The sequence below is a fragment of the Mesocricetus auratus genome, unplaced genomic scaffold (genome assembly GCF_017639785.1).
Source record: "Mesocricetus auratus isolate SY011 unplaced genomic scaffold, BCM_Maur_2.0 Super-Scaffold_100027, whole genome shotgun sequence".
Classification (NCBI taxonomy): Eukaryota; Metazoa; Chordata; class Mammalia; order Rodentia; family Cricetidae; genus Mesocricetus; species Mesocricetus auratus.
The window spans coordinates 21,616,988-21,634,625 of NW_024429208.1; the positions used below are offsets into that span (position 1 = coordinate 21,616,988).

At 39.8% G+C, this 17,638-nt stretch overlaps 2 protein-coding genes across 12 annotated transcripts in view; one reads left to right on the forward strand and one right to left on the reverse strand.

Moving 5' to 3' along the window:
• The window catches only part of Hnrnph3 (heterogeneous nuclear ribonucleoprotein H3), an 11,738-nt gene extending 3,701 nt beyond the window's left edge, over positions 1-8,037 (forward strand). For 3 of the 7 annotated variants that reach the window (XM_013113877.3, XM_040732176.1, XM_013113879.3), the window contains exons 2-10: positions 3,401-3,535; positions 4,034-4,172; positions 4,684-4,868; positions 5,289-5,375; positions 5,561-5,676; positions 6,131-6,266; positions 6,484-6,579; positions 6,765-6,857; positions 6,953-8,037. In XM_013113877.3, coding sequence (XP_012969331.2) covers positions 3,424-3,535; positions 4,034-4,172; positions 4,684-4,868; positions 5,289-5,375; positions 5,561-5,676; positions 6,131-6,266; positions 6,484-6,579; positions 6,765-6,857; positions 6,953-7,029 — 1,041 coding nt within the window. In that variant the 5' untranslated portion in view covers positions 3,401-3,423 and the 3' untranslated portion in view covers positions 7,030-8,037. Of the gene's footprint in view, positions 1-2,768; positions 3,536-4,033; positions 4,173-4,683; positions 4,869-5,288; positions 5,376-5,560; positions 5,677-6,130; positions 6,267-6,483; positions 6,580-6,764; positions 6,858-6,952 lie in introns of those variants that run through there. The other 4 variants (XM_005070815.4, XM_013113878.3, XM_021227606.2 and 1 more) reach the window with 4 other exon arrangements.
• The window catches only part of Rufy2 (RUN and FYVE domain containing 2), a 33,014-nt gene continuing 21,480 nt past the window's right edge, over positions 6,105-17,638 (reverse strand). For 2 of the 5 annotated variants that reach the window (XM_040732170.1, XM_040732172.1), the window contains exons 14-20: positions 16,446-16,575; positions 15,355-15,449; positions 12,904-12,952; positions 10,958-11,035; positions 10,233-10,864; positions 8,339-8,502; positions 6,105-6,245 (exon numbers count right to left, since the gene is read on the reverse strand). In XM_040732170.1, the coding sequence (XP_040588104.1) occupies positions 10,721-10,864; positions 10,958-11,035; positions 12,904-12,952; positions 15,355-15,449; positions 16,446-16,575 (496 nt within the window). In that variant the 3' untranslated portion in view covers positions 6,105-6,245; positions 8,339-8,502; positions 10,233-10,720. Of the gene's footprint in view, positions 6,246-8,338; positions 8,503-10,232; positions 10,865-10,957; positions 11,036-12,903; positions 12,953-15,354; positions 15,450-16,445; positions 16,576-17,638 lie in introns of those variants that run through there. The other 3 variants (XM_040732171.1, XM_040732173.1, XM_040732175.1) reach the window with 3 other exon arrangements.

The following is a 17,638-nucleotide window of genomic DNA, read 5'->3' on the forward strand; positions in this document are numbered from 1 at the left end:
AGAGTAGATTTAAAGAATAACTAAGGAGGAGGCTTTGTTTGTGGCTCTGGGATGTGAACTGAGCTTACAGCCTCAAGAATGCTAAGTAGGCATTCTACCATTGAGCTGTATTAAGTTTTGTTTGTTTTTAAGAAAATAATGGAGATCTTCAAAAATATTCTGAGCTTTTATTTCAAAGTTGATTTGGTGCTGTCTTTCAAGGATACTCTAGAATGGGGTTAGACATCAAAACACCTTTAATATTTTCTTGTTTCTTTTCAGGACTGAATGGTTTTCGGATACAGTTGACATTTTGTGGAGCATCTTACTGTGGTTTTTGTTTTGTTTTTTGTTTTTCGAGACAGGGTTTCTCTGTATTGCTTTGGAGGCTGTCCTGGAACTCACTCTGTAGACCAGGCTGGCCTCCAACTTAGAGATTCACCTGCCTCTGCCCAAGTGCTGGGATTAAAGGCATGCGGCCGCCACCAACTCCCAGCACATCTTACTGGTTTTACAGCAGTGGTTTTCAGCCTGTAGGTTGACTAAGGCTATTGAAAAACACACATTTACAATTTATAACAGTAGCAAAATTACAGTTATGAAGTAGCAACAAAATTTTATGGTTGGGCATTACCACTACATGAGGAACTGTATTAAAGGGTCGAAGCATTAGGAAGATTGAGAACCACTGCTTTACAGAATCCATAGTCTTTAATTGTCAAAGGTTCATCTGAAGCAGAACAACAGAATACAAGTATTCTTGTAAAATACAGCAATGGGTATCGATACCATACTTAACCTACTGCTGTTTTGGTTTTGGAGACGGGGTTTCTCTCTGTATCCCTGATTATCCTGGAACTCCATATAGACCAGGCTGTCCTGGCACTAGACTGACTTTGAACTCACTGTCACCTAGATGCTGGAATTAAAGACATGTGCCACCTTGTAGGGCCTCTTTTTTTTTTTTTAAAGCAAGTGCACTGAAGAATCAGTTATAATGCCAGTTTTTAAGCTGTGTTTTCACCATTTTGGTTCTATTAAGAGTGTTACCTTCTATGGTATTTGCTTTATAGCTGGGTCTGGCTTTTTCTCTCAGCAGGGCTTAAGGTTCAGTCACCAGTACACACAAAACACATGCTGATGATATATACATGTAGAGGAGAAATTAAAGATTGGCTTACTTTAATGCATGTATTATTTGGGAAAAGATGTTTAGAATGTAATCCAAGGATTGGCACATGGTAGACATTCTATCATTGAGCTATATTCATTGATGCATGAATTCTAGAAGAAATTCATTTCCTTCTCCCCAATCCCACCCCCCTGATTTTTTGGAGACATTTTTCCTCTGTGTAGCCCTAGCTGACCTTGAATGCATTTTTCTGCCACCATGACAAGCTCTAGCTTTGTTTTATTTTTTCTTTTCAAGACAGGGTCTCACTGTATAGCTTGACTGTACTGGAACTTACTATGTAGACCAGGCTGGCCTCAAATTCACAGATATCTGACTTGCTTTGCCACCAGAGTGCTGGGATTAAAGAGGTGCACTCGGTACTACCTCCAGTTTTTTGTTTCGAGACAGGGTTTCTCTGTGTGACTCTGCAGCCTGTCCTGACACTCATGCTATATATAGATCTGCCTGCCTCTTCCTCCTGAGTGCCTCAGTCAAAGAGGCGCACTGCCACAGCCCGGGCTTTATTTTTAAGGGCAGAGTCTGGCCTTGAACTCCTGAACCTCCCAGGGCTGGGATTGTTGTAGTGTGCTACCATAAAATTTGTTTGTTTTGTTTTTTGAGACAGGGTTTCTCTGTATTGTTTTGGAAGCTGTCCTGGAACTCACTCTGTAGACCAGGCTGGTCTCGAACTCACAGAGATCCGCCTGCCTCTGCCTCCCAAGTACTGGGATTAAAGGCACGTGCCCGACACCATATGATTTTAAAAAAATTATAATTAACTCTTTGTAGATGCCACCTCTAACTGATGATAGGAAATTCAACCATTAGTGAATCGTGTTGATATACCTTCAGGCCTAAAGGAATCAATTGAAAAAATTGTTTTGTTGACGGGAGGAGGTAGTGAGGGAAAGATTGGAATATTCAGGTGAGTAGGATTCCCACATCTGTGTAGTGAAGTAAGCAAAGGCTGGTAAGTTTCCACAGCTGCGGAACTTCTGCATTAGACTCTAGAAATATTTGGAATTTTGGAAGGAAAGTGGCTGCCTCTAGGTAAGGGATCTGGCTAGCTTGTGTGTTCCTTGGAGGATACAAGGAGCTTTGTGCTGTTCATTTTAAATACCATGTGAGTGTTAATATGTTGCCTTTGGGTAAACTGCAGTGGTGACACTAATTCCAGCACTCCAGGGCTGAGAGATTCAAAACCAGCCTGGTTCTTGGTCACCCTGTCTTAATCCCCCACCCCCCATGTTATTGTTAAAAGGTACTCATCTGAATGTTTGTTGAAGCAGTTTCCTTGTAGTCCTAGCTAGTCAAACTCAATCCTTCTGCCTTAGCCCCCAAGTACAAAGAAAGATCTTGGGCATGTACTTACTGTCTATCATAGTCCATATATCATTTGGTTTTGAGGTGTTTTTTACTTGTCTTACTTTTTGAGGCAGGGTCTTCTACCTAGGCTACCCTCCAAAGGTAGTCAAAGATGACCTTGAGGGCCACCTGGCTTTTTTTTTTTTTTTTTTTTTTTTTGGTTTTTCAAGTCAGGGTTTCTCTGTGGCTTTGGAGGCTGTCCTGGAACTAGCTCTTGTAGACCAGGCTGGCCTTGAACTCAGAGATCTGCCTGCCTCTGCCTCCTGAGTGCTGGGATTAAAGGCATGTGCCACCAACGCCCGGCAGCTACCATTTTTTTTTAACACTCAAACCTCAATATGAATAGGTGATTATACTATAAACATCTTTCATGTGATTATTATTATTTTTGCAGTTGGGTGGGTGACTCAGGTAATCTTAGCTCTCATAGCTGAGGCAGGAGGACTGCTTGAAGTTGAAAGCTAATCTGAGCTACAAAGTTAGACCCTTGTTTTGAAACAGACACAAGCTAGGTATAGTGGGTACAATGACATCCTGTCTGCAAAAATAAAAAAGAAATTCCATAGCTTTTGTCAATATTGAAGTCTGGGAAGTTTAAAAAAAAAGTGGTATGAGACAAAGAATAAAGTGTGTTACGACAAATCTTACTCTGTTGGTAGAATTCAGCGAGCTTTTATTAGATCTTCATGGCTCTTTGGTATGAGAGGGGTGAGTTTCATTCCCTTTCCCTACCCCACCCCAAAGTAGAATGTTAGTATAGTGTTGCTGATTGTTGTGGGAATCAGCTTGCATGCATTGTGCTGGGATACTTGTGAGAGGTGTTCAAGTCTTGGTAAGAGTGTGTTGTGATTGACTGCTTTATGTGCTTGTTTATTTTCATAGCATTTAAATCAAGCGGTATTGAAATGGATTGGGTTATGAAACATAATGGTCCAAATGACGCTAGTGATGGGACAGTGCGACTTCGAGGATTGCCATTTGGTTGCAGCAAAGAGGAAATAGTTCAGTTTTTCCAAGGTACCTCTAGTACTAGTCAAAGTTTAGTAATATTTTAATTGTATGTGTTTTTTATTAGATGGTTTTTAATTTATAAAACTCATTTGATTTTGGGACTTTTGTGATAATCTGGGTTATATTATAAAATGGAAAATGTGCTCCAGTTAATTCAGTAGAGAATGTATAGGCTATGTAAACGATGATTGATGTATAGTATAGTTAATTGAGAGTAACTGTGATGGCATGGGTTATGAGTTAGCATTGGGAGCACAGTTAAATGATTTGTAGCTTTTCATGTAGTGGGCTTTTGGAAGTATAATTTTAAGACACTGATCACAGAAAATATTTAATCCAATGATATTTGAAAAATATTCCATTTGTATTATGGGGTGATGGGAAACTAAGCATTTTTGTTTTGTTTTGTTTTGTTTAGACTTGTTTTAAATATTTGATTCAGATGGGAATGTTTCAGCCTTTAACACTGTTCCCCTTGATGGGGTATTTGTCCTTGGGTTAAAGGGTTGGAAATCGTGCCAAATGGGATAACATTGACGATGGACTACCAGGGGAGAAGCACAGGGGAGGCCTTCGTGCAGTTTGCTTCAAAGGAGATAGCAGAAAATGCTCTGGGGAAACACAAGGAAAGAATAGGGCACAGGTGGGGATGGAGAGTTTGGGATGGTGTTAAATTTTTATTTTTGGGGGTTGTGGGTCACTATTGCTTAAATGGGGGGGTAACCATAACATTTTTCTGGGGTAGTATTAAAGAATTGATAATTACCTAAATTTAACATGGAAACTACAGATTTGGGAGGGGAAATTATGCTAATAGTTTAAATTAAAATTAGATTGTTTCCATTTCTTTGTAGGATGTTGTTAAATTTGTTTTTGTATAATCACCTGTTTTTCTTACATACCTATCTTGTGCTAAAGGAAACAAACTAAAAATATATTAATAATTCAGTGTTTTCAAATTACTCATTTATGTAAAACTTAAATATTTAATTATTTAAGTTTGTAGGTGTAAAATGTTACCTTATGGTTTATTTAGGCAATTTAAATTGGGTTATGTACCTATATGTAGACAAACTTACTGTATTTTGCCCAGTATCTAATTTACTCTCTAATACATCTATGCTGAAGCCTGTACTTTAAACCTTTTTAAATAGGTATATTGAGATCTTCAGGAGTAGCAGGAGTGAAATCAAAGGATTTTATGATCCACCAAGAAGATTGCTGGGACAGCGACCAGGACCATATGATAGACCAATAGGAGGAAGAGGGGGTTATTATGGAGCTGGGCGTGGAAGTATGTATGACAGAATGCGACGAGGAGGTGATGGATATGATGGTGGTATGTGTATCTAATGAACAAAGGTTCTGTTGTCATTTTCTTGATGTTCCTGACACTTTGTCAAGAAATACAGAAATGGCAGTAATTTCAGTACCTATGAGGTTTTAAAACCTGTTCATGAAATTGTGGGATTTCCACCATGGAACTTGATTGATGCACATATTAACACCTAGAAAACTTAATGTAGAAATAAAGATAACTGGCATGTTTCTTCTGGACATAAAGATGACATTTGGGTTTCATGTGTTTGAATTTATCCTGTGGATGATTACATTTCCATCAAGGGTTAACTGCTTTTGCTTTTCCCATATGCAGTAAGTTGCAAACATTAGTTGAAGAAGCTAAAATGATTCACTACAAAATGATTTTTACAAGATAAATTGCTCAGAATGGTATTTCTTTTTCCTTACATTTGCACAGGCTATGGAGGTTTTGATGACTATGGTGGCTATAATAATTATGGCTATGGAAATGATGGCTTTGATGACAGGATGAGAGATGGAAGAGGTAAAAACTAAGAATATCATCATGCTGAATAAATTTTACTGTTTCCTTTATAAGGTGCCAGTAGTAACTAAGCAACTTTCAGAAGTAATTAGGCAACTTTGATGGGATAATAGAAACTTGTGTCATTGCGCTGGCTTGTTGATTTATGTGTGCTTACCATGAACCCATAATGGTTTATAATTTAGGCATGGGAGGACATGGCTATGGTGGAGCTGGTGATGCAAGTTCAGGTTTCCATGGTGGTCATTTTGTGCATATGAGAGGGCTGCCTTTTCGTGCAACAGAAAATGATATTGCTAATGTGAGTAAGTGGTATATCGTGGGTATTTTTATTATTCTTGGTGGGGAGGTCTTCACTGTAGCAAGTGAGATTTTAAGCAGATTAAAAAAAGCCTCAGTTAAGAATAGAGTCAATCATTTGCCTTTAGTAGTAGGGTCTGAAAACAACCCCAAACTTGAAGATGCTCTTAACTAACCATGCTCTGTCATGGAACTGTATTCCCAGTTTCACAATTTTCATTTAGTTTAGTATTGTCTTACTGTAAAACTAGTAAGTGCTTTGCATTTTAAAAAATGCACTCCTTCCCCATGTGAGCCAAGTGGGACCACCTCTGTAGCAAAGGATGACTCAGCCTACTTCCACAATGCTGGAGCCTTTATAGACCCTCAGTAGTTTATTTTAGTGGGTTAGGGAAAATTAAAGTATGTGCTAATTTTAAATAACTGGAATTTAAAAATGAGTAACTTTTATTTAGTTCTTCTCACCACTCAATCCAATACGAGTTCATATTGACATTGGAGCCGATGGCAGAGCAACAGGAGAGGCAGATGTAGAGTTTGTGACACATGAAGATGCAGTGGCTGCCATGTCTAAAGATAAAAACAACATGCGTAAGTGGTATCTTTGGCATTTATATATATGTTTTATAGGTATGTGCAGTTTACTTGTTAAAATGTCTGTTAGATCCCAGGGCTTAAAAATCATTTGACCTATATTTTATGGATAAGCCTGCTTTAAATACTAGCTAATCGACCTTTAATTGATATCCCTTTAAATTTTATCCCTTTCTCTACTATTCTGACCTTTTCCCTCTCCTCTCTTTTAAAGAACATCGATATATTGAACTCTTCTTGAATTCCACCCCTGGAGATGGCTCTGGAATGGGAGGTTCTGGAATGGGAGGCTATGGCAGAGATGGAATGGGTATGTATAGTTTTGTATTTGAGGTGGGGACATCTTGCTCTGTAGCCCTGGCTGGCCTGAAACTCACAACCCTCCTGCCTTGGTGGTTCAGCATATCCCTCCCAAACCTGGGTTTATAAACTTTTTAGAATAAGCAGTGTTGGCTAGTTTGGAAACCATCCTGTCTGTTACTTTTTAATGTGCAGATAATCAAGGTGGATATGGATCTGTTGGGAGAATGGGAATGGGGAACAACTACAGTGGAGGATATGGCACTCCTGATGGCTTGGGAGGTTACGGTAAGTCTATATTGAGGCAATATCTTTCACTAAACATACAGATATTGTGATTTGTGTGGACATCTCCTGATGGATGTTCTTAATGTCTTTTTAAGGTCGTGGTGGTGGAGGCGGTGGAGGTTACTATGGGCAAGGTGGAATGAGTGGAGGTGGATGGCGTGGGATGTACTGAGATCACTTCCAACGTACAAGCCCTAACAACATCGGTCTACTAGACTTTCTTACAGATTGAATTTCTTTTGTATTTCAAGAACTTTATAATGACTGAAGGAATGTGTTTTCAAAATATTTGGTTAAAGCAACAGATTGTGATGGGAAAATCTGTTTTCTGTAGGTTTTATTTGTTGCATACTTTGACTTAAAATAAATTTTTATATTGAAACCACTGATGTTGCTACTTTTTATATATAGGTACTCTTAAAGATGTGCTGCCTTCATAAGATTTGGGATGATGTATTTTACTGTTAGCTCTACAAAAGGTAGCATACCAGTGTTAGAGGACAAGTCTAAGCAGACATTTGGAATAGAGCTTGAGTAGTTAGCTAACTTTCTGTCCTGGACACAATGTAAATAAAAAGCCTAAAGATGTGTTCAGGTGGCTTCAGGAATTTAAGTTCAGCTAATTCTGTATTCCCTTTTCAGTCTCATTTATCAAGCATAGCTCTGAATAATTTAAGAGTCATCTGAATTCTAAATAGTCACAATTGTGTTATGAATTATGAACCCAAGAGGGTGAGAGTATCAGTTGAAAATACAGCCCTAGATTTTAAAATTCTCATAGCACTTGACCAAGATACCAAAAATGTTTCCAAAATTTGAGTTTGTTGGAGTAGCTAAGAGTCAGGAAGAGCTTAGTGTGTAAATACACGGGTATTTACTATGATAGATGTACTCTTATGTTCTCACCCTAGAAAAAGTGTTTAATTGTGTAAATGTCTACATTTAGGAAAATGTAACAATGCTGCAGCTGGATTTTGCATTTGATACTGACATTATTTCATTTCTGTGTAAGCAAGGAGAAGGTGCTTTCTAATCTTAACACTTTGATCAATGTGGCTTTTCCCCAAATTGGCTAATGGATCAAATTGAAACCTGTCAATGTGAACTCAGTTATTCAACTTGTTACTTGTTTTTTGCTAGAAATGTTATTCATGTAATAAATATCAACATGGGAGATAAAGGAATGTTGTCTATTCTAGAATGTTGTGTCAGTTATTGGTTATAATACACATTGGTAGAAAGTGTGGTGGTACATGCCTTTAATCCCAGCACTCGGGAGGGAAGTAGAGAGGTGGCAAGTACTGTTGGATGCCAGATTGAGATCTCTGATAAAATAAAGGAGTGCCACAGCTTGTCACTTGAAGCCTAAGTCCTGAAACTGAGTTTGCCTTTCTAGTTTGGGACTGAGGGCTTCACAGAGCCTACCACTAATGAGCTATTCTGTGTGACTGGCAGAGGTCAAAAAGCACTTCAAGAGTTACCTTCTTAAATTTCAAAGGAGGTGGCTGGAGAGATGATTCAGTGGTTAAGAACACTTGCTGCTCATTCAGAGAACCTGAATTTGATTCCCAGCACCTACATCAGCAGATCACACCTCACTGTAGCTCCAGTATATCCAGTACCTTTTTCTAGTCTCCTGGGCCACCTGTACATACATGGCATACACTCACACAGACACACACAAACAGATAAAAACAAATCTTTAAAGCAATAAAAGTTGTTAATGTCTCCAAAAATTGACATTTATTTTAAAAACATTATAGATTAGAATTACAATTCCTTGGCACCATGATTACAATTTTGTGGTAGTACTGGCTTAGGGTAAGTAAGGGAATGACAGAAGTTTTTGCAAAAAAAAAAGTTGTGAATGTTTCATGAATTGGGTATCTTAAATCTAGATTTTGTCTTAATTTTTTTGGGGGTGGTAATGCTGTGGATTGAGAACCCAAGGTTTTAACACACAGTAAGCAAACATATTACCACTCATCCAGACAGTGGGGATCAAGTTAATGTTGCCCCAGAAAAGGCCCATGTTTGTGACAAAAAGCATATGATAAAGTACTTGAAGTTTTTTCATTTATGCTCACTTTCAGCAGTCATAAAAATGTTAGTCTGTCCCTATCAATACTAAATGGTTCGAGAATATAATTCTTATGTTTTTCTAATTTTTGAGCCAGGTTTTCACCTAGTGTTGTGTGTATATATATTATATATAGTCTATATCATGGCTGATCTGGAATTCTAGGAATGGACAAGGCTGGCCTTGAATTTATAGCAGTCTTTCTTTCTTGCCTTACCATCTTAATTCTGTTAGTACTCAACAAACAACATTTTGGGGGGCATGGAACGGGTGGGCAAATTCCGTTGGAAGAGTGCCTGGCCAGCCTGCTAAAAGCCAGGGGTTCCATCCCCAGCACCACATAAAACACCACACAGATGTAATCTCAGCAGCTTGGGAGGTGTGGAGGTCAGAGAGTCAGTTCAAGGTCAACATCTGCTACACACCAACTTGGGTTACACGAGTTGCTATTTCCAAAAAGGGGTATCTCAAAAAATGGTGAAAATACTGGTTTTGTAATTTTGGCAATTTGCTATATTTCAGTAATTTTGGGGGGGTTTCAAGACAGGGTTTTAATGTATTGTTTTGGAGGCTGGCCTGGAACTGACTCCATTGACCAGGCTGGCCTGGAACTGACAGAGATCCGCCTGCCTCTGCCTCCCGAGTGCTGGGATTAAAGGTGTGCCTCACCAACGCCCAGCAGTATTTCAGTAAATTTTACAAACAAAAAAATTCTAAAGATTAAGAGATCAGAAAAGTGCCCAATCACTAAACTATTTTAGGAATGTAAAATCTCTATAGAGTTTATAGATTTAAAAGCGCAAGACTTAAATTTAAGATCTTGAATGGTCTTGGCTTAATTTAATATTTTTCTGCTTGAAAAAATAAACCACTAACTGCCTAAGGCCATAGCATAACGGTACATGAGTGAAATTACTGTAGGCAGGTGTAAACACTGCAATGTAATGTTTCCTATAAGTTTTCTAAGAGACGTGGGGGGTGGAGAAAGTTAATCTGCTCATAGCATAGGCAGAGTTTTTAATGCTCCTAATTTTTACTGATTAGAATCATTAAAAGCCTGTGGTCTCCCTCCATCCCTCAGAAAGGTCGTTGTCATCTCTGGGGTCCAACCCTTTATAAAAATTAGCATCTGTGACAAGGATGGTGGTTATATTTAACATCCCTCAAGTGTAGAGGGAAAGCTGGTCCTTTAATTCACTATATGAAAGGTATAGGCAGGTATGGGATAAAATTATTGGCCTTGTCCACTGTAGAAAGAGTGAAAGAAATACAATACAATATAATTAGAATCTTACCAGACAAGACTAGACAGGCCTGGTATGGAGGCACACATCTATGATCCCAGTACTTCAGAGCTGAGGCAAGGAAGTCCATGGTCAAAAAAAGATGTTCAGTTAGCATATTGTCACAGAGTGAGTGCATTTCCAATCTTTGAGAATTGTGAAGCTTTTAAAGTGCATTAAGAGAATTATGGGCACTAAGTGCCAACTTGACAGTTCAGAACACAAGCTGAGGCCTTGTTTTCAAGGCCTCTAGAAGGTAAGGCAAAAGTGCATTATTAGCTCTGCTGTCCGGCCTTTCCATAAGGATTCAATGATTGTTCCAAGTAGTGACAAAACATGCTATCTAAGATCTGGGTAAGTGCAGAAACAATATTAGCTGTACAACTTAGAATCCTGTGTGTTAGCTGGAGTAGCTGGAGGAGAGGTCCAGTGTGGACTGTTCTACACTGGTCCTCACACTCATTGCAGGTGCTTCTGTGCAGGGAGATTGCGGTCCTGTGTCACGGCACATTAGAGGAGCATCTCTGAATGAGCATTGCATGACAGGAGTCACAGACTCGCACTGGCTTTGGTGAAGAAGGCAAAGGCAGCTCGTTGTCAGAGCAGGCATTACAGAAAATTTCCCCACAGTTCCTACAGTGGTGCTATTAAATTGGAAAATTAAAAGAAAAAAATTAACTTGAATTAGAAGCCATTTTTGTTGCCAAAATGTTTGGGCTCATTTTCACCCCTCTTACCTTTCTTTTGGAGAGTGAAAATTCCTTCTCACAAAGCTTACAGTGTGTTGCCTCTTTGTCTTTTAGCCAGACCAGTCCCTAATAGCAAAAGATGAACATTAGTGTTCAAATCAGAAACACTTGAACTTAGCTTAAAAGCATGAAAAAAGCATGAAAACAGAAAAGGCATTTTTAACAACTCATTTTTCAGGGAGCCACTTCTGTTCAAAATAAAGGAACCCAAGAAAGAAGGCGTTCAAGCAATCTCAGAAAGGTCAGAGGAACTTAAAAATATCAAGACAGAAGTGCCTAGGCCGTGTGTGTGTGTGTGTGTGTGTGTGTGTGTGTGTGTGTGTGTGTGTGTGTGTGTGTGTGTGTGTGTGTGTGTGTGTGTGTCATAGTCAAAGTAATGAACCACCTAACTTGGCATTTAATAGAGGTGTTATGTTGTCGTCATAGAAGAATGAGAATTTTCTGGTGTTGAAGTAAAACAGAAAAGAAAATAAATGAAGTGACAGGTAGTTGACATCAGGAGAAATAATAAGGGTGTGGTAATGACAGCTTTTAATTCCAGCACTCAAGAGGCAGGAGGATGCCTGAGTTTGAGGCTAGTCAGGGTTATAGTGAGAATCCTGTCTAAGAAAAAAGTTTATTGAGGGTATTTAAGGAAAAGATGAGTTTGAGTGAGCAAACAGGTCCCCCACCACATCCAAGGTGAGAAAACATGTTGTAGCATGGCTACAGTGTTTGCCTAGTATATGCTAAGCCCTTTCAGTTCCATTCCCAGTACTACAAAAAGGGGAAAGCAGTATGACTTGCACATTGCTTTGAATACAGACCTAGATGCTAGAAGAAATAGCTGCAAGAACTGGAAGCAGCACCCTTTTGGGGCAGGAGCTAAGGTAGGTTAAAAGCAAGAGAGCAAACATTTTTTGCAGTTTGAAATCTTTTTTAGAATGTGGGCTGGGGGGCTGGAGAGATGGCTCAGAGTTTAAGAGCACTGACTGCCCTTCCAGAGGTCCTGAGTTCAATTATCAGCAACCACATGGTGGCTCACAACCATCTGTAATGAGATCTGGTGCCCTTTTCTGGCCTGCAGGCATACGTGCAGACAGAACATTGTATACATAATAAATAAATAAATCTTTAAAAAAAGTGGAAGGGTCAATGAAGTCGGAGAGTCATTTAAAAAAATGTGGGCTGGGGCAATGGCTCAGCCATTTAGAGTGCTACTGTTCTTCCAGAGGACCCAAGTTCAATTCCCAGCATCCACATGACTTACACGTTTCTGTAACCCCAGTTCCAAGAGATTCAACACCCTCTAGTCTCTCTGTCTCTCTCTCTTTTTTGGTAGTTGTTGGTTCAGAGTGTTGGCTGGCATCAACAGCAATTACATAATCTAGGTTCTAGAACTTTTAAAATAACTTTTCATGTAACATTTTGATTAAAAACTTAAATGGGCATTTGGAATAGAGAGCCATCACTCACTGATACTGAAGTGCTGACCTGATAATCTCATGTCATGGGAGGATTCTTTCAGACACATTCTAGTCCTGTCAAAGCAGCCTTGTGTGCATCAGAGGCCTATTTTAGAAGTCATCCAGGATATATTATCTACTAAAGTAGCACTACAGTGTCATTTTTCATCCTTAATATATCCTTTAGCAGGTACTAAGTTATCCATTTCCACTTTTTAAAACATTTCAGCAAGCATAGTGATTCATGCCTTTAACCCCAGCCCCCCAAGAGGCAGAGGCAGACAGATCTCCTTCCCAGGACAGCCAGGTCTACATAGAGAAACCCATCTTGAAAAAGGAAAAAATAAACAGTGGAGATGCTAGTAGAATAGAACAGCACCACCTACACTCTGTACTTTGTATGCACCCTTTTGGTGCTGGGACCAAATCAAGGCCTTCTCAATACCCCAGTTTCCAGCTATTCTGGTTTACCGACACCTTTTTACTCACCTGTAATGCTTTGTTGGCTTCTTTTATGTCGTCTATTTTAAGTTTGGATCTAAAAGCATTACAAACAAGTTCAAGTTTTAGTATGCATATAAATACAGTACACCTAACATTTCATTGGGAAGGTGTTGATTTTTTTCACTGTATATAATTTTAAATCTTAACAATCTGGCTAAGGGGATATTGTAGTTTCCTTTTTTGTTTTTCTGAACGTCCTAAAACAAAAATCAGTATTTGTAGCCAGGTGGTGGTGGCGCACGCCTTTAATCCCAGCACTCGGGAGGCAGAGGCAGGCGGATCTCTGTGAGTTCGAGGCCGGGCTGGACCGATAGCCTCCGAAACAATACAGTGAAGCCCTGTCTCGTAAAAACAAAACAAAACAAAAATCAGTATTTGAGACTCCCAAACTTCATTTTGTTTTTTGTTGAGATAGTCACATTCTACAACTAGATTTTCCAAAAAACTTGACTGTGTGAAAGCAAGTGTCTCTGGAAGTGCCTATACAAAGCCCTTGGTGAGATCCCAAGTGCCATATAAACCTGGATATGGTGGCAGACATCTGTAATCCCAGCACTTGGAAGTTACACATCAAATCAAAGTTCAAGATCATTCTTGGTTACACAAGTTCTAGGGCAGCCTGGAATACTTGAGACCTTGTCTCAAAAAACAAACACTTGCATGAATGTAAATACGTTTTTGAAATAGGACAAGTTTCGTAGCCCAGACTGGCCCCCATTTGTGGCGCTACTGTCTCAGCTTCCTTCTTTGCTTTCTGAGACAATCTCATATAGCAGACTGGTCTCAAATCTGGATTACAGATGAGGGCTGCTACACTGACAAAGTAAGCAGTTTCGATGGACTGTCATCTGTATCATTCTCCAGAACTGATCCTCTCCACAGAGCCTCCTGAAGGCTTCAGTATCTGCCACATCATACTGACTGGTTCCCTGGGATGTCATTTTTACCTGCTGTTGAGCTTTAAACATGTCCTAATTTTCTCACCAGAGAAATTGTTTATTACATTTCAAGTGGCTGGTCATAGTGGCATACATCCAGCTACCTGGGAGACTGAGTTACTTGAGCACAGGAATTCAACAATAGAGCAATACTTTCTCAGAATGAAGTGGGGGAGGGAACACAATCCTAAAATAAAAATTGAAATGGTGGAGCCGGGCAGTGGTGGCGCACACCTTTGATCCCAGCACTCGGGAAGCAGGCGGATCTCTGAGTTCGAGGCTGGGCTGGACCGATAGCCTCCAAAACAATACAGAGAAACCCTGTCTCGTAAAAACCAAAAAAAAAAAAAAAAAAAAAAAAAAATTTGAAATGGTGGTATTTTCAGGTATCTCCCCCTCCTTCCATTTCTTTCTTTAAGAAATTTATGTATGTGAGCCGGGCATTGGTGGCGCACGCCTTTAATCCCAGTACTCGGGAGGCAGAAGGCAGAGGCAGGCGGATCTCTGTGAGTTCAAAGCCAGCCTGATCTATAGAGCGAGTTCCAGGACAGCCTCCAAAGCCACAGAGAAACCCTGTCTCGAAAAACCAAAAAAAAAAAAAAAAAAAAAAAAAAAAATTTATGTATGTGAATGTATTGCTTGCATGTATGTTCCTGTACATGTGCATGTGTGATGCCTAAAGGTCAGAAGAGACATTGGATCCCCAGCAACTGGAGTTAGAGATGTTTGTGAGGCATTGTGTGGGTGCTGGGACTTTAACCTAGGTCCTCTGCAAGAGCAACAAGTATACTTAACCATTGAGCCATTTCTCTAGGCCCTATTTGTTTTTTAAGATGAGATTGGACGTGTTCAGGGTGGTATGGCCATAAACTATTTCTTTGATTTTTAAAGGCATGATCTCAAGGCTGCCTCTCTCTGTGTAGCTAAGGATGACCTTGAATTCCTGATCTTCTTGCCTCTACCTCCCAAGTGCTGATATTACAGCCACTTTCCTGGTTTCTTATAGAATTCCAGTAACATTTTACTACAAAATCAGATTTGACCCCTGAAAGCATGAAAACTACATAAAACTGGCTTAGTCTCAAAATAGGCTGATACCTCTGGACATTTTCAAAATTAAACTTATGTTCTGATAAAACTAAGCATCTGGATGTTCTTTTTTTGTTGTTTTGTTTTGTTCCCATCCCCACCCCTCAGAAGGGTTTTTCTGTGTAGCTTTGGAGCCTGTCCTGGAACTCACTCTGTAGACCAGGCTGGCTTTGAACTCAGACATCCTTGCCTGCCTCTGCCTCCCCAGCGCTGGGATTAAAGGCATTTGCCACCACTGCCCAGCTGCTTCTGTCTTTGGCTCTCCAAGATCTAAAATGCACAGAACTACTCAAAATCCCTTTAAAGCATCTAGTCTTTTCAGTGTCCCCATACTCAAGCCCCTCTGCATAGCTGATCTGGTAAACTCATGTCTTGTGAGCATGTAGCTGAAGGAAGAGAGAGGAATTACTCGCAAAGTTTGCTGCCAAGTTCTTGCAGAGCCTGTTCTTGTTCGTGATATATTTTTTTCAACTGCTGATTTTCATCCTGGAGGTTAAGAAACTCCTTCAATAAAAAACAGAAATATAATTAAAAAAAAACACCACATTGCATATATATCATTAATTAGCAAAGTATAAATATCTTTGAACTTTGTTCTTGGGAGGTTGAGACATGACCTTGTTCTGATCCTGCTTCCATTTCCCAAGTGTTGGGATTACAGGAGTAATTCTGTCAAGCTTTGTATCCCCCACCCCAATTATTCTCTTTTTAAAAAAAATATGTGAATGTTTTGCCTGCATGTATGTATGTGTACCATGGGCATGACTGATACCCAGAGGTCAAAAGAGGACACTGGATGCCCTGTAACCAGAGTTTAGAGATGGTTGTGAGTTACCATGTGAATGCTGAGATTGTAGCTCTATCTGGCCTAGGATTCATTATGAAGCTAGGCTAAGCCTCAACCCCCTGATCCTCCTGCCTCAGCCTACTTAGTGATGGAATTAACAGGTGTACACCACACCCAACTTACATATCTTAAGCTTTTCCCAGCTGTTCTTTGTATCAACTATTACCCACACAACCTCCTTCCTCATATTCCTAAAATGACTAAGTATATCCTCACATATATGTAAACTGTGTAAGGTATTTTGTTTTAAAAGATGTGTGTTTGTATGCAGGCACGTGTGGAGGTTAGAAGACAGCCCTGGTTTTGGAGACAGGGTCCTTCATTGACCTGGAGCTCATGAGTTAGGCTAGCCAAACTGGCCAGCCAGTGAGTCAGTCCCAGGGATGCCTGGCAGAGCTGAGAGTACAGATTCTGAAAGCTTTTTACTGCCAGCCATCCCTTTCCCCCAAAATCATGTGCATAAACTAACAAGCTGGGAACAGTGACCTTAATACCAGCCCTCCAGTGGGTGAGACAGAATGGCCATGAGTTCAAGGCCACTTTTGCTATATAACAGTTCAGAGAAAGTCTGGGCTATAGTATGAAACTACATCTCCAACAACAGAGTTAACATTTGTCAAGATATAAAATTTAAAAGTTTTACCACTATTTACTTTTTTAAGACTAATGATTTGTTGGGTCTCATTTCTAAGATGAGACAGGACATCTTTCTCCTTCTGAAGGTCTTCTTGCAAAGTCTGCCTCCATTCCTTCTCAATCTTCAAATCTGTTTCCAGCTGTACCCTTGAATGGCAAACAGAAAGCAGCCCAGCATTCAGTTGGTCAGTTCTCAGATAGGGGCTCATGTAGCCAAATCTAGCCTTTAAATCTTAATGCTCCTACCTCTACTGCGTAAGCGCCAGGGTTACAAGTACCATACCTGGCTCTTATTTTAACTGACTTATTTTTTAATTCCAGGTGTTTGTGAGCCACCAGTATGAGTGCTGACGGACCTCTGAAGAGGAGCACATGATCCTAGCCACTGAGCCATCTCTCCAGTCCACAGGGTCTCGCTTATCCCAGGCTAGCCACAAAATTGCTATGTAGCCAAAAATGACCTTTAATTTCTGGTCCTTCTGTCTTCACCTATATAACCAATGTGGGCTGTGTAGCAAGACCCTATTTCAAAAGTTTCCAGATAGTCTGTCAGATACGATCCTATTTTAAAAATAAAGTTAGGGAGCTCAAGAGATGGTTCAGCAGTTAAAAGCACTGCTGCTCTCCCAGAAGACCCGGGTTCAACTCCCAGTACCCACATGGCAGCCCACTACTGTCTATAACTCCCAAGATCTGACACCCTCACTCAGACATGTAGGCAAAACACCAATGCACAAAAAAATAAAATTATTAAAAATAAAATTAGGCCAGGCATGGTGGCACACACCTTTCATTCTAGCACTTGGGAGGCAGAGACCCTATCTCAGTGGGTAAAGCCTGCTGCCAAACCTGACAAGCTGAATTTGATCCCATAGGCCTACATGGTGAGAAGAAAACACTCCCACAAGTTAGCCTTTGACTTCTACATATTTAACTCTGGTACATGCATGCTAACAGACTATATAAGTAGATATAATTTTAAATTTTATAATAAAATTAAAACCATATATTGCCCGTGTACTTATATGTAAAAGAAGTCTTGTTTTGTCCTTATCTTGTGATGCTGAGGATCGAGGACTTCATGCAAACTAATTCTACTAATTCTACCAAACATATTCTACCAAGGAGTTATACTGAAGCCCAGACAGTTTAAGGTTCAACAGTTACATCACAACAGTTTAAAGCCACTGTGAGCGGTTTCAGTCCTTAC